Source organism: Saccopteryx bilineata, chromosome 4 (assembly GCF_036850765.1).
Source record: "Saccopteryx bilineata isolate mSacBil1 chromosome 4, mSacBil1_pri_phased_curated, whole genome shotgun sequence".
Classification (NCBI taxonomy): Eukaryota; Metazoa; Chordata; class Mammalia; order Chiroptera; family Emballonuridae; genus Saccopteryx; species Saccopteryx bilineata.
This window is the reverse complement of record NC_089493.1, coordinates 2,018,429-2,032,118: the sequence shown is the minus strand read 5'-3', so window position 1 is coordinate 2,032,118 and position 13,690 is coordinate 2,018,429. Positions and strand designations below refer to the sequence as shown.

General features: G+C 61.2%; 1 protein-coding gene across 2 annotated transcripts; it reads right to left on the bottom strand.

Moving 5' to 3' along the window:
* Positions 1–297: 297 nt before the first annotated feature.
* On the bottom strand, positions 298–7,399 carry GPR132 (G protein-coupled receptor 132). 2 transcript variants are annotated; one of them, XM_066274266.1, is made up of 3 exons: positions 6,816–7,399; positions 3,907–4,012; positions 298–2,719 (listed from the first exon to the last, which is right to left on the bottom strand). In XM_066274266.1, exons 2-3 carry the CDS (start codon positions 3,911–3,913, stop codon positions 1,551–1,553), a joined length of 1,176 nt encoding a protein of 391 aa, XP_066130363.1. In that variant the 5' UTR covers positions 3,914–4,012; positions 6,816–7,399; the 3' UTR covers positions 298–1,550. The 2 variants fall into 2 exon arrangements, with proteins under 2 accessions (XP_066130363.1, XP_066130364.1); XM_066274267.1 differs by lacking the exon at positions 6,816–7,399 and adding an exon at positions 4,912–4,959.
* Positions 7,400–13,690: the final 6,291 nt, after the last annotated feature.

Sequence of the window (13,690 nt, the reverse complement as noted above, 5' to 3'; positions counted from 1 at the left end):
CTGAACCTCCAGGAGGCACCAGCCCTACAGCACCTCGATCTTGGGCTTCCTGCCCCAGAACTCCGGGAGGAGAAGCCACAGGTGATTCATTGGAGCTGCCTCAGGAAACTCACCCACAATCCACCCTCAGAGCATCCCGTGGGCCCCGCGCTGCCATGACTCTCCCCCAGACAGTTCTATCGCACCCCCACCCCGCCCCAAGAGAGCCCTAGGGGGAAATGTTTGCCGGAAAAGGCAAAATGACATCATTTTCATTTAAAGAGGAAGTTGGGACGGGCATGCATGTGTTGCGTTTTTATTTCTACACGTATTTTTTATATGTGTCTTCTCCACGCCTCTCACGGCGCAGACGGATGCCCCGCCCGCTGCCTTAGGGAAACGAGAGCGTGACTGAGCTACACAGGCCGCCTAGCCTCCTGGGAAACGAACCCCTAGAAGGAACCTGGGGAGCCCGGACTCATTCCTGGCTGCTGCCGCTTCTGTCTTTGCACTGCGAGCGTGTGTGAGTCCCTGGGGCAGAGGGAGTGGGTCAGCTCCCTTTGCTGACCCGATGAGGCAGCTGTCGCCGGCCCTCTTGCAGATGGGGAAACTGAGGCAGCGGCGTAACCTGACCCAGCAGAGGCTTGCTGGGGCCGGGCCTGGATCTGACACTGAGCTGTGCGTTGTCCCGGGAGCTCACTCTCTCTCGGCCACACGGCGAATCTGGACCCGTGCTCCGTCTGTGCCTTGCGGAGGGGCTGGAGGCCAAGGGCCGTCACCTGCTTGCTCCTGATTCGTCCCTGTCCTGGCTTCTCCCCCGGCGATGAATCCAGGGAAGTCTCAGAGTGAAGGAATTCCAACCGTGTCTGAGCCTCGCTGGCACAGTCGCCACTGTTCCTGGGGGCCACCGGCCTTTCCAGCCGACACGAGCACCTGGGGCTCCCTACAGGGGATGGTTGGCACCCGCCCCCAGCTCTGTGGAGGGGCCGCGTCAGCCTTCTGCATCAGACCTGCTCGGCACAGAGCCAGTGCCAGCCGAGGGCCCCCGGTGCCCCACAGTGACCAGGCACTGTGAGAAGGCGCTCACTTGGCATGGCCGACAGATACTATCACGGTCATGCAAGCAATGCCCACAGGAAACAGAAATAAAGGCATCACGGCGGATGCTGACTGGGCACCTGCTCTGTGCTGGGCACGTGCCAGCTGCCAGCAGCACCGGGCAGGCACGTAGCCTCTGCCAACAGCCCTGCTGTTTGCTAACAGCCGAGCGAGCCAGCCGGAACAAGCCGTGGATGAAGAGGCCCTCCTGCCTGCCACATGCTGTCTGGGCTCTCGTGCCTGGGACCGTCGCCCTGACCCCGGGCATACCTTCACCTGCCCAGCGGGAAAGCCTGGGGGGCAGAGGCCTGTGGAGGGCATGGCTCCAGGAATAAGAAGTGGGTGGCATGTCTTCCAGAGGGGGCTTCAAGGCCTGTGCCGTGGACACTGGCTGGTGGGCTCAGTGGATGGGGATACCACGCAGCTGGCCCTGGACTCCTGCGCTAGCTGACCTGCCCTGCAGGCCACTGGGCTCAGCAGGGCTCCTGGCTCAGCCTCTCCAGAGTGCCCAGCGGGGTCCACGTGCCCGGCTGTGACCCGGGGGGCTGGACGGGCCTGGGAAACGCGCAGCTGTCCGTAAGGGACGCGGGCGGCCGCACCTCCTCCGAGTCCTTCGACCACGTGAGTTTGACCATCTCCGTCTTGGTGGACCAGCTCTTCCACTTCCCACGGATTCTGGACACCTCCTGCCGCGAATGGTCCGTGGCCAAGACGTAGATGATGGGGTCGGCCACGCTGTTCACGGTGGTCAGGCAGAGGAACACCACGGAGACCGTGCACAGGCTGACCTCGAAGGCGCAGGTGGAGCCGCTGTGGCCGCTGTAGTAGGAGAAGGCGGCGGCCTTGGTGAGCAGCACCAGGTGGTAGGGGGCGAAGCAAGCCAGGAAGATGACCACAACCGCGATGGCCGTGTGCCGGACCCGGGCCTTCTGGGCCGCGCTCAGGCCCTCGCTGCGCTTGATGCTCTGGAAGATGCGGTGGTTGGTGAAGGCGATGACGGACAGCGGGAGGGCGAACCCCACGGTGAACCGCGCGTAGTAGTAGCGGGCGGTCCTGTCGTCCAGGGGCACCTTCTCGAAGCAGGTGCCCTCGTCCTCCATCTCGAAGACCGGGGAGTGGACCAGCCCGACCAGCAGGAAGACGGACAGGGAGATGAGGACGGCCGTGCTCCGGCGCCGGCGCCCCCGGCTCTCCAGGGCGTAGACCACGGCCACGAAGCGGTCGCAGGAGACGCAGCACAGGAAGAGGATGCTGACGTACAGGTTGCAGAAGAAGACGTAGCCGGTCACCTTGCAGGCCCACGGCCCCAGGGCCCAGCGGTGCTGGTTCTGCACGTAGAGGACCCACAGCGGCAGGGTGCTGGCGTAGAGCAGCTCGCAGAGCGCCAGGCAGAACAGGTAGACGGCCAGCACGCTGCCCTGCAGCGCCTGCAGCAGCGTCAGCCAGGCCGTCAGGCAGTTGGCCGGCAGCCCCAGCACGCACACGGCGCTGTAGACCACCACCACCAGCACCCGGCTCGCCTCGTAGGACGCGCTGCAGTTGGCCACGCTGCAGGCCAGCGACGCGTTGCAGGGGGCCGCGGCCGCACCGCCAGGGGGGAGCAGCGCCACCAGGGGGGCGTTGGCCGCAGGAGCGGCGTTTCCTGCGGGACAGAGACGGTCGTGAGGACGGGTGAGAGGGACACGGGTCCCCGAGGCACTCAGAAGCGGCCAGGTGTGTGGTAACTGCACACTAGACACACTGGGAGCTTCTTATTTCCAAATGGGGTTCTTCTCCAAGTGACACTGAGGCCCTCGATGCGCACCCCGAGGAGATCGTGGGCAGAGGTCGCCGGCTGTGCCAGGCCAAGGCCTGCCGCTCACCCGGGTTACCTTTCAGAAGGGTTGTTTGTATGGAAAAGAAAATTGTTCTCTAATTGCTGACAGAGCCCTCCGCTAAGCACAATCTCCGTGGGGGCTTGTAGTAGGTGAGAGAGGGGACACCTGTCTCTGCCCGAGCTATCCCCACCTGCGCACGGCTCTCCCAAAGCTCCCACCCCTGCCATGCCAGGCTTCCTTGGAGCCTGGGCCCAGCCTCCCCTGCACAGCCCTGTCTCCATCCTCCGCTGCCCATCTCACCAGCTGCGGGGTACTCACACATCTCACCGGGGGCAGAGCAGGAGCAGGGAGAGAATCCAAAACCCAGATGCAGGCTCAGCCATCCACCTCTGGGAACAGCCTGGTCCCCGCTCTGCTCCCCACGGCCCTACAAGCACTGCCCACCTCTGGAGTGGCCACTGGACTCGGTGCAGTTCAGTCCCATGACACCAGCTTGGGGCCACACATGGCCAGCCACTTGAACCTCCGGTCTTCACTGTCCCACGCCAAGTCCCTTCTCTGTGCCCAATCTGGTGACCCGCCCTGGGTGTGTGGGTGAGAGCCTGCCCGCTCACTCCTTCCACAAGTGACCTCCTGGGAAAAGAGTTTTTCTGGGTAGGGACAGACGAGCCCCCAGAGAACAGGTGGGAGCCTCCTCTGGGACCTCGTGACAGCTCTGTGGCTCAGCAGCGGGTCTGTCACAGGAAATGGGCACCGTGTGAGGCCCAAACAGACCTGGTGCCTCCGTTGTCCCCTGACACCTGGTGCTGATTTTTCTAATTCTTCCCAAGGACAGGAAGTGGGCTCCTTCCAAACATCTCTAGCATTATCATTTCTGAGCTAGGCTGAATCTCTTTGTGTGCTCATTGTTTGACACAATTACCCCTGTTCTGAGAAAAGGTGCTTTGTGGAGACATTTTTACAAGTTCCCTCCTAAATGTTTAAAGTCAGAGGAAGCATGGGGGTTTCTCACCTGGCATATTTGCTGGTTCTAGTGTCAGGGTGGCTCTAAACAGCTTTCTAATGCACGTCAAGTCTTGTTGGTCCTGCTGAGAAGGTCATGCAGAGTTTAAAATGACCTGGAGAAAAAAAAACAGGTTGAAGTCACTTTAGGGAAATCAGATTTTATCTCAGATGACGTCATTCAACAATTGGTTAGCCAGCAGTCATTAAGAGCCAAGTTCTGTATTTATCCTGTGGATTCAACAGCCTGTCCTTAATATATAGAGAGCTCTCACAAATCAACAACAAGAAATGTCAAAGCTAATGGGCAGATAATTCACAGAAGAAACAAACATAGCTCCTAGAAATAAAAAATGCTCAACGTACAATTAAAGAAATAGGAACAAACTTTTCAAAGAGTAGTCTTTTTTTTTTTTTTTTGCTTCTAAAGAATGAACTTTAATTTTTGATGACGGAGAGAGTGGGAGGCAGTGACACCTTCACTGTGCCATTGTCAGCATGAACTGGCACAACGTGGCAGCGTGTTTCCAAAACTCTTCGGCTACCCAAGATGCACAGCACATGTGACCTGGAAGCATGTCCCACCCAGCACATCCCCCTGTGCAAGGAGCCCAGACCCCCCCGGAGAACACCCATGACCCCTCAGCCTTCCCCTGGCCTCCTTCCCTAACCACAGGTGCCCCATGCAGGCTCCATCGTGATTAGTCAGACTGAGGCGTCAGACAGGGGCTGGGGGATGGGAAGCACTCCTCACTCCTCAGGTGACCCCGAGCCCTAAGGAGCACCGGGTTCCTCTCTGGTCTGTGGGGCAGGCCCCCTGTCTCTCGGTCATGCAGCCAGAGCCACAGAGGGTGGGCCGGGAGGGGTGACCACTGGCTCTAATCCCCAGCCCGCGCACCTGGTGCTGTGGCAGCTCGACCGCAGGGCCCCCAGCCACACTCCAGACCAGCCTCCCAGCCCTCCTTTTCACAGGTATTTCTATCAGCCAAAAACAACAGGAAGCCCAGGTATTTACCTGAAACCACAGCAAGTTCCCTGACTAAGACGTTTTCAGTATGACCCGGAAGTGCATGCAGAGGTAGATGCTGAGACAAAACAACAACCCAGAAATGCCACCTCCAAGTGACAGCTTTTGAGACTGACGTTCCCCCACCACCGCCACCCCATCACAGGCCAGGGGGGTCGCAGGGCCTTGCCCATTCTGCCCCCACCCCTGGGTCAGGTGTGGGTCAGACCCCTGCCAGCTGCACATGCCCCCCCCCGGGGACTTGCTGTAGCTGAGGACCACCTGCCAGACCCTGCCCTCTAAGGAGGCGATGGTTCGAGGCCCAGGGGGCCCCAGAGCCCCGTGAGAGATGCAGCCTCTAACACAGAGACCCAGCTGGCTCAGGGGTGAGGGAGGGAGGGTAACTATGGGGACTTGGCCCCCAGGGGAGCAGCTGCCCACGTGGGAGCCAGCCAGATGCTCTGGGCTCTGGAGCATGGGGGCACCACCAGCTCACTCCACCTCCTGGTGAGCTGCTGGGGGGGGGCTCACATGGGGGGGGCTCCCAGAAGGGAAGGAAAGGGGCTCAGGGAGGGCTGTCCCGGCCTGGCCTCACTGCCTTGCTGTCCCTTCCCAGTGGCACACAGGAGGGGGGGGGGCGTTTCTAGGAACTACTTCTGCAAACGCCAGAGGAAGTGGTGACCCAACGGACAAGGCCCCTCCCTCGAGCCGCCCACAGCGCCGCCTCTCTGAGGGCGCAGGCTGGGGAGGCAGGGGTCCTGGGAAGGTCTGCTCACATGGCCTGTGTCGTGCCAGGCAATGATACCCAGATGTGGGGCCACATCCCTGCCCATCAGGCCCCAGCAGTCTGGCTGGACACGCAGGGAAGCAGAAAGGGACCACATTGAGAGAACCAGCAACCCCCCCCCCCCAGCCCACTGGCACCAGGTCCAGGACGGAGCAGCAGGGTGCCAGGGCAGCCTGAGGGTGGACGCTAGCCCCCAGGATGCCAACGCCAGCGCCCAGGTCCTGCCCCTCATAGCTGGTGGCCTGCCCAGTCCCTGACCAATGCTCCTCAGAGCTTGTCCCTGTCCTCGGGACACATGGCTCCAGGTCTGCGTGTTCAGGCGACTTCCTGGATCGAGTGACCACGTTCCTGGCACCTCCTGCTCCCCCTGTCACCCCTCCACTCTCTGCTCCCTCTCAAGCCCCTGCTCCCCGAGGGTCCCCTCCCTCCAGCCCCTCATGCCTGCCCGCCCTCAATGGGCCCTGGCGTTCTCCTGAGCTAGCCACTGGGACACCAGGCAGCGGCCAGGGTGGCAGCGAATGGCTCCCTCCTAGCATCCCTACCCTGCCAGTCCCAGAGTGCGCGTGGCCCATCCTGGTGGGTGGCTGGGGCCGCCCACTTCAGGCCCAGGCTCCCCACTGGGCCCGGGGCCTGCCCTGGCCCCTCTCCAGTTGGGTGTTGAGTGGGAGGACAAGGTCTGGCAGGCGTGGCCCCTGCATTCTCTCACGCAGGAGCTACCCTCCCTGGCGGCACACGTAGCCCACTCTTTCCTCCTGTCACCCTGTGTCCCAGCTGCCTTTAGGGACCCATGGAGGTGGGTCTTGGCTATAGAGTGATAGACCCCCATGGGATGGCCCTGACTCAGTGGGAGGCTGCCCCCAGTCCTGGACCTCGCGGAAGGGACACGTCAGCCTGGGCTCGCGTGCTGGGGAACTGTGACAGCCACCTGTCTGTGGATGAGTGGCCGGTCAGCTCAAAGCTGCTTCACACCTGCCCCGGGGCTTCAGCCACCTCTCTGTCCCCACCTCCACTGGCCCTAGGCACTGCGGAGGGCCTCAGTGTCCAGCAAGGGCCCATGAAATCCACCCCCCACCCAGCCCCAGCCCTCTGCCACATCCCCCCCGCCCCGTACCCCCAGGGCGCTCACCTGCGCTACTCTGCCAGATCCCTGCGCAGTGATCCTGAGCCCGTTTCTGGCTGAGAATGGTCCAGTCGGTGGAGTGAGGACTCCCGCGGCAGGATAGGAGCGGCCTCGCCCGCCTGCCCCTGGGTGCAGCGTCCTGTGTCTGTGTCCCCGTAGTCTTTTTAAACACGTGTGGTTTTTTTAAAACTAGGAACTTCTTAGACAGACGCTGATGCTGTCACCTTCTCTCCCACATCACACCGTGGTGAGCCCCGGCGCCTGCGGCTGCGTCCTGTCGGACTCACTGTGCTTTCCCCCGGACACCCCAGGCCCGCCCCACCCTCTCTACGTGCGCACGCGGACCTCGCCTCGCTCTGTCTGCGTGTCTGGGCTCCCAGCCCCCGCCGCACATCGCCCACGGGCGGGGCCGAGCTGGCCTCTGCCTCACCACCCACCCCCAGCATGGGGACCCACTTTCTGTTTCACCCGGTCATAGACTTTGGATGCAGCTATTAAAAAACACCGTTTTAAAAAAAGTGCTCTTCCCCTGTTCATAGATTTTGAACGCAGCTTTTAAAAACATGGCTTTAAAAAAAATGCTTTTTACATTTCCTTGATCCCTGATAAGGTTGAGCCCCCTCCCTGCCGACACACACACACACACACACACACACACACACACACACATACACACACACACACACCCAGATCAAGGTCTTTCTAATTTTTAGTCCATCTTCCCTGAGGTGGCCCCTGGCGGAGTGACCCTTGTCAAGCCTTTTGGCCCAGGCGGCCCCTGCAGACAAGGGAGCTGGCTGCTTTATACCCTCCCAGCGCCCAGAGAACCCAGGACGAGCACCGGGCACCCGGGAGGTTCCTGAGGGCCTGGCAGGCACCAGGAGACGCTCCAGGCAGGGACCTGCCCCGAGCCGCTGACTCACCGGGACCAGTGGCCAGGTGAGAACTTGCAGGAGACAGTCACAGGGTAGAGAGGCTCTGAAGGAGCCTGCTGCCGACACAGAGCTGTGGGCACTGGGGCCCTGGGTTCCCTGGTAGAGGACTGACCCCAGGCTAAGACTTCCCCACCAACAAGCCCACCTTTATGCCAACAAATCACCTTTGCTGTCAGGCCCCCCCCACACACACACACCTCACCTGTCCCCCCATCCCAGCATGTGGACACTCAGGCCTGTCCTGGTGTCTGGGCCCTCTCTGCAGGCCCAGTGGGGGGGGGGGGGGCTTTCCAAGAGCAGCAGGGGTACTGACCAGCTCTCTCTAAAACTCTCGACCACAGAGGGCCGGGGCTGGCCCACCGAGTGGGAAGCCCGCTCTCTGGTTGCGGCTCCGTGGCCTGTCACTGTCCCGGGGACAGACAGCAGGAAATGAGCCCAGAGCTACTTCCCCTCTGACTACCCCAGAGACGAAGGCGGGAAGCACATCAGAGTTCACGCAAGACCTTCTCCGCTGGCTCAGGAGGACCGAGGGCCAGCTCGCCTGACACGGCGGGACACATGGGGTGGGACCCTCAGGAGGCGGACTCCCCCTCCTGACCTGGTGTGCCTCCAGGGCAGGCTGAGCACCAGTGGGGCCGGCCTCCAGGAAGCCTCACCCTCCCAGGAACACCGTGGGCTCTGGGAGGACCTCGCAGCCATCTGTCACTGGTCACGAGTGACCCCAGGACAGCTTCTGACACCCTGCACCTGGCCACCCCCACCACCTCAGCATAGGCCCAGCTATTGACACCATGCCCTCCCTCCCAATCCTATCCTGGAGAGATTCCTGCTGGAGGCCAAGGGCCCGTACATACCACCCTTGGCTCTGATGCCCCCCCCTGCCCCCAGCGACAATCCCAGCCGGACCCAGTGGCCTCTTCGGGTGGGGTCTCCCAGACCCAGCATCCTTCTCTGAGGCACTGCTCGTCCCGGCGCCCAGGACACCAGGCTATACAGCCTACTTCCAAGCGCATGGCCCAGTCCCCTCGGAAATACCACAAGCTGCAGGCAGCCCAGTGCCCTCCCCCAACCACCCTCGGCCCCGGCCTGCTGGGCTGCTTCCAGGTTTCGGGGTGGGAAGGGCCGTGCGATCCCTTTCCCTGACTCAGGTAGGGTCAGGCCACCACCGTTCCTGGGCCTCTGTGACCAGCACAGCAGCAGGACAAGTACCTGGTGGTGCACGCACAGCAGCCACAGCCCTGCGTGTCCCAGGGGCCCGGGAGCCCCAGGAGGGCACCCCCACGCTGCGCTCTCCTGCAGGGACATGCCGGTCACGACCGCCCTGGTACCTAGAGAGCTGAGCCTGGAGTGTGTGCGGGTCTGAGCACAGGGTTCACCTCAGCCTTCTGAAACACTCGCCCAAGGGGCTGTGGTGTCATGGGCCACTGCCCAAGAGTGTCACCCACCTCCCAGGGGCGGAGGCCCAGGGGCAGCCCTTCCCACACGGGCAGGTGGGGCTGCGGCTCTGGGCGCCCAGACCTCCTGTCCCTCGGCAGCAGCCTCGAGAGGCCCCGGATCCAGGGGAAATTAAACCTCACCCGGGGCGGAGACCTCGCCTGGCCAACGCGGCCAGGCATCCCTAGGGATGGCAAAGCAGTTATCATTTCGTGTGGGGACCTGCTCCCTTCTGCACCCCCACTTAGGGGCTCCCTGCACCCCAGTTGGTGGGAAGCACAGATACAACCCCCACGCCATGCTGATCGGTCAGTTTGCATAATGTCAGCCAAGTTCTCTCCCCTTGGTTCCCCAGCGAGGTCTGGGGGACAGGAGCTGAGGGGTGCGCCAGAGTGGCAGCCGTATCCACCGCCACCCCCAGGATCCGTATTGCCCCTCCCCAAGCACAAATTCCTGACCCGGGCAGGAGGGGTGCTAGAGAAGGATTCTGGGAGGAGGAGAGGGCTAAGGGGCACTTGTGGGACAGAAGTGGGGAGAAGCAGGGTTCTGGGTGCTTCTCCTGAGGACTGAGTATCTTCCAGACAGGGGAAGGTGGTCTGCAACCTCCCGGGACCACACCCCCAGGCCCCCCAGAAAGAGGCCCCGCCCCGACTTCCGCTGGGCAGGTGCCCGTGAACCTGGAAGGGCTTCCTCACATCTCCTGTCTGTAATGGGCAGTGTCCTTTTCATCATTTCATGCTGGGGAAAATTATTCACCACTATAAATAGGTCATCTGAATACAGATCCACATTTCAGAAGATTCAAGGGGGAGGGCGGGGCATCCTGCTTCTGACACCCGCCCAGCCCCACGTGACCACCCTCCTGGGGGGGGGGGTAAAGGTTTTGTGAAGAAAAACAGGAGAGTGTGAACCCTGCGGAACCACCACCTGGAGTCAACCCACGCCCATGTTCTTAGAAGGGCGACCTCAGGAAACGGGGCGTGCGTCTGTGAACGCAATCCTCAAGACTCAGCACCCCACGGCCGCATGCTTCACCACCACCTCTGGAACCGAGAACGTGCCCTGCGTGACCCCAGACGCCCTCCCCTCTTACCGAAGCACGGGCCGCCCCCCAGCTGCTCCCGCGGCCCCTGTGGGTTTCACCGCCTCACAAGGACTGCTGCTGTTTTGGCTGCAGGTCCCTTTCCCTGGGAAGCAGTGACCTCACCCCCCACCCTTGTCCTGTAGCCCACGACGCTGACTTTTTGAAGTGGCCCGGTCCAGTGGTTGTCTCGTAAAGGGTCACACATTTCGGGTTTTCCTTGACTGACCTGGTGTCATTCAATGTGTCACCCTCACCGGGGTTTCCCCTATCTGGAAGTTGGCCCAAAAGCCCTTTGGTTTGGGGGAAGCGTTTCTAGTGACAGGTCCTCTGTAGTGCGCGTGACAACATGCAGATGATCGTGGGGGCGAGGTACACGTGGACATCACTCCCACACCTGGCCACGGCCTGGGTGCTGCACAGTCCCACCAAGTCACCATGCTGTTTGTGGCCAAGCAGTGGCTCCTGGTATGGATGTTCCTTGGGGACCGGCTGGCGGTCTGTCAAGAAAGAGCGTCCCCCCAACATCACCGGGATCAGCGGTGTCTTCTGGCCCCAGCCAATGACTTGGGCTCTCTCTGAGTGTCATTCAGGACTCATAGGTCTTTTTATTGTGGTAAATTTTACAGAACATAAAATTTTCATTGTAACCACTTTTAAGTGTGCAGCTTCGTTAGATAGATGCACATGACAGTGCCATCACTGCCACCATTTCCTCGAGAACTTTCTTACCTTCCCAAACTGAACCTCGGACCCCTGACACACAAACTCCCTCTCTGTCTCCATGGGTCTGACTCCTCCAGGGACCTCGAATTGGCGGGATCACATAGTGTTGGTCCTTCTGTGACTGGCTCGTTTCACTCAGCATGACACCCTCCAGGTCTATCCGTGTCCTAGCAGGTGTCTGCATGTTTGTCCTTTGTAAGGCTAACGTTCCCTGTCGTGGACGGACCACATCTTGTTCATCCACCCCCCCGTGGTGGAGCCCGGGCTGCTGTTCCCTCTGACTGTGGGTAAGGCAGCTGTGAGCGTAGACGTGCAGACCTCAGGGATTTTTTTTATCTTCTTCAACGGGTTTCAGTCAACCACAGACGCTGTCCCACAGTTGACAGACTGTGCGCCCTGCCTCTTTAGATTTGTTACTCAATGCGTGTGTCATGCATGAGACTGCGTTCTGTGTCCTGTGTCGGTCTGACCACGGGACGCCTGAGCCTGTCCTCCAGGGGGTCACGGTTTGCTCCCTCTGCCTTTCCTGGCGCAGGGCTGGGGACCTGCCCCTCCCATTCTGGGGCCTTAGGGATGCTGGATCAGGGGCCCGGACAGGGCGAGACAGGGGTCTCCCGGGGGTTCCCCTGGGACTCAGCTGTCCTCACAACAGCAGGCATTTCCCAAGCATTGGCAGGGAAGGGGTTTTCAGGACAGTTCCCAAAAGCCAGCCTTAGAGAGCAGGGCCTGGGGGGCGGAAGGGGACTTCTGAGACGCATCACCCTGAGAGCCGGGCGATTCTGAAACCCTCCCTGTCAGCCCATGTTCCTCTGACTGGGGCACACCTTGCGTGTGAACCAGGAGTAGCGGTTTCAACAGAGTCGTAGCGTGTTCCAGTTCAGGCATGGGCTGGGCGCCCGTCACCCCAGAACCCCCAGATAACCTTGCTTGAACACACGGGGCTCTTCTCCCCCTCGGGCTGGCCTGGCAGCTTCCAAGGCCGTGGGAAACTGAGTGCCTTCTCATGGTCCGGAATGGCACCTTGAACTCCAGCCCTCACACCTGCATTCCAGGTGGGCCCTCCCCTTTAAGAGCTATCCCGGAATTCACCCTGTTCAGGACTCAGAAAGCAACCAGGCAGAACCAACCTCTTTTTGGGATGGCATGGGGCCACAGGGCCACAGGAGGAGGCCACCGTTTGCTTGGTCAACAGCTGTTTTGTTAAGTGCCTGCTGGGAGCTACAGCCCAGAGCAGGGATAAATATCCTCCCCGCCCCCCGGGAAGGCGCCCCCTGCCCCTCCTCAGCCCCGCTGCTCTCCTAGGCCATCGTCCCAGCTCCTCCCAGGAGTGTGGCACTCTCGGTGGCTTTCGGAACTGTGATCCTGCTGCTACTTAAAATGCAGAAGTGACCTGGGAAGGGGAACCGCCAGGGGTGGGGCCATCGAGGGTGGTACCCTGATGCTCCCTTCCCCCAACCCACTCCCCATGTCACCTCCCGGGCAGCAGACAGCCCCCCACGTGGAAACACGCCTGCTGACGTCTGGCCCACGGCTCACACCGGAACAACCTGGTTTCCTCAGCGGGGGGGCAGGCTGTCGCACCCCAGCTCCCAGCATCCTGGGTCAACCTCAACCACACATTGACTGAGCACCTGCTCTGTGCACCACCCTGGGCAGCTTCTGGAGGGGGGGGTCTCCCTGCCAGAGGCCCACAGCCCAAGGAGGGGGCCCCTCATGTCAGCAGGCACCCTGGGAGTGGGGCCACAGTCCTGGAGTGTGGTCATTCAGAGCATTCATTGCAGTGGGACCCGGGGCCCGAGTTGAGTGAGCTGAGGCTCAGAGGGGCTTCCTGGGACAGAAGGGTCAGCAGAGGGGCAGAGCGGCCCGCAGGGAGGGGGTAGAACTTTGCAGCTTGTCTTCCAGACTGACAGGGTCGCCTGCTACTCTGCAGGTGTCAGGTGAAGTCAGAGGCCAGACGTGAGAAAGTGGGGAAGCCTGGGCAGTGTCCAGGGCCAAGACAGGCAAAATAAAGGGGGTCAGGGGCTGGGACCCAAAGGAGATGTGGGGGAGAGGAGGTGCAGGGGATCTAGACACTACTAAGTGGAAGGACAGGCCCCAGTGGGGGGCAGAGGGCACAGAGAGGGTGCCTACAGGAGACTCTGGTGGTGCCAGGGCCTCGAGGCCAAGCAAAGCTGGCATCACCCAGTCACCTGCCCGGTGAGGTGGGAGGTGAACTTAGAGGTTCTGCTCAGGGTGCAGAGAGGGAAGCTGGGGGGACACAGGGAAGGGGCATATGTGCATGCACAGTGGGGGTGTGGGGGTGTGCATGTGCTTGTTTTTTTATTTTAATTCAGTGAGAGGAGGGGAGGCAGAGGCAGACTCCTACATGTGCCCCGACCAGGATCCACCTGGCAAGCTCACTAGAGGCAATGCTCTGCCCATCTGGGGCTGCTCTGTTGCTCAGCAACTGAGCTCTTCTTAGCACCTGAGGTGGAGGCCATGGAGCCACCTCAGCACCCAGGGCCAATTTGCTCCAATTGAGCCATGGCTGCAGAAGGGAGACAGAGAGAGAGAGAGAGAGGAGAGGCAGAGGGGTAAAGAAACAGATGGGTACTTCTCCTGTGTGCAGTAACCGGGAATCAAACCCAGGACTTCCACACACCGGGCCGACGCTCTACCACTGAGCAAACCAGTCAGGGCTGCACATATGTTTGTGAAGCCCTCTC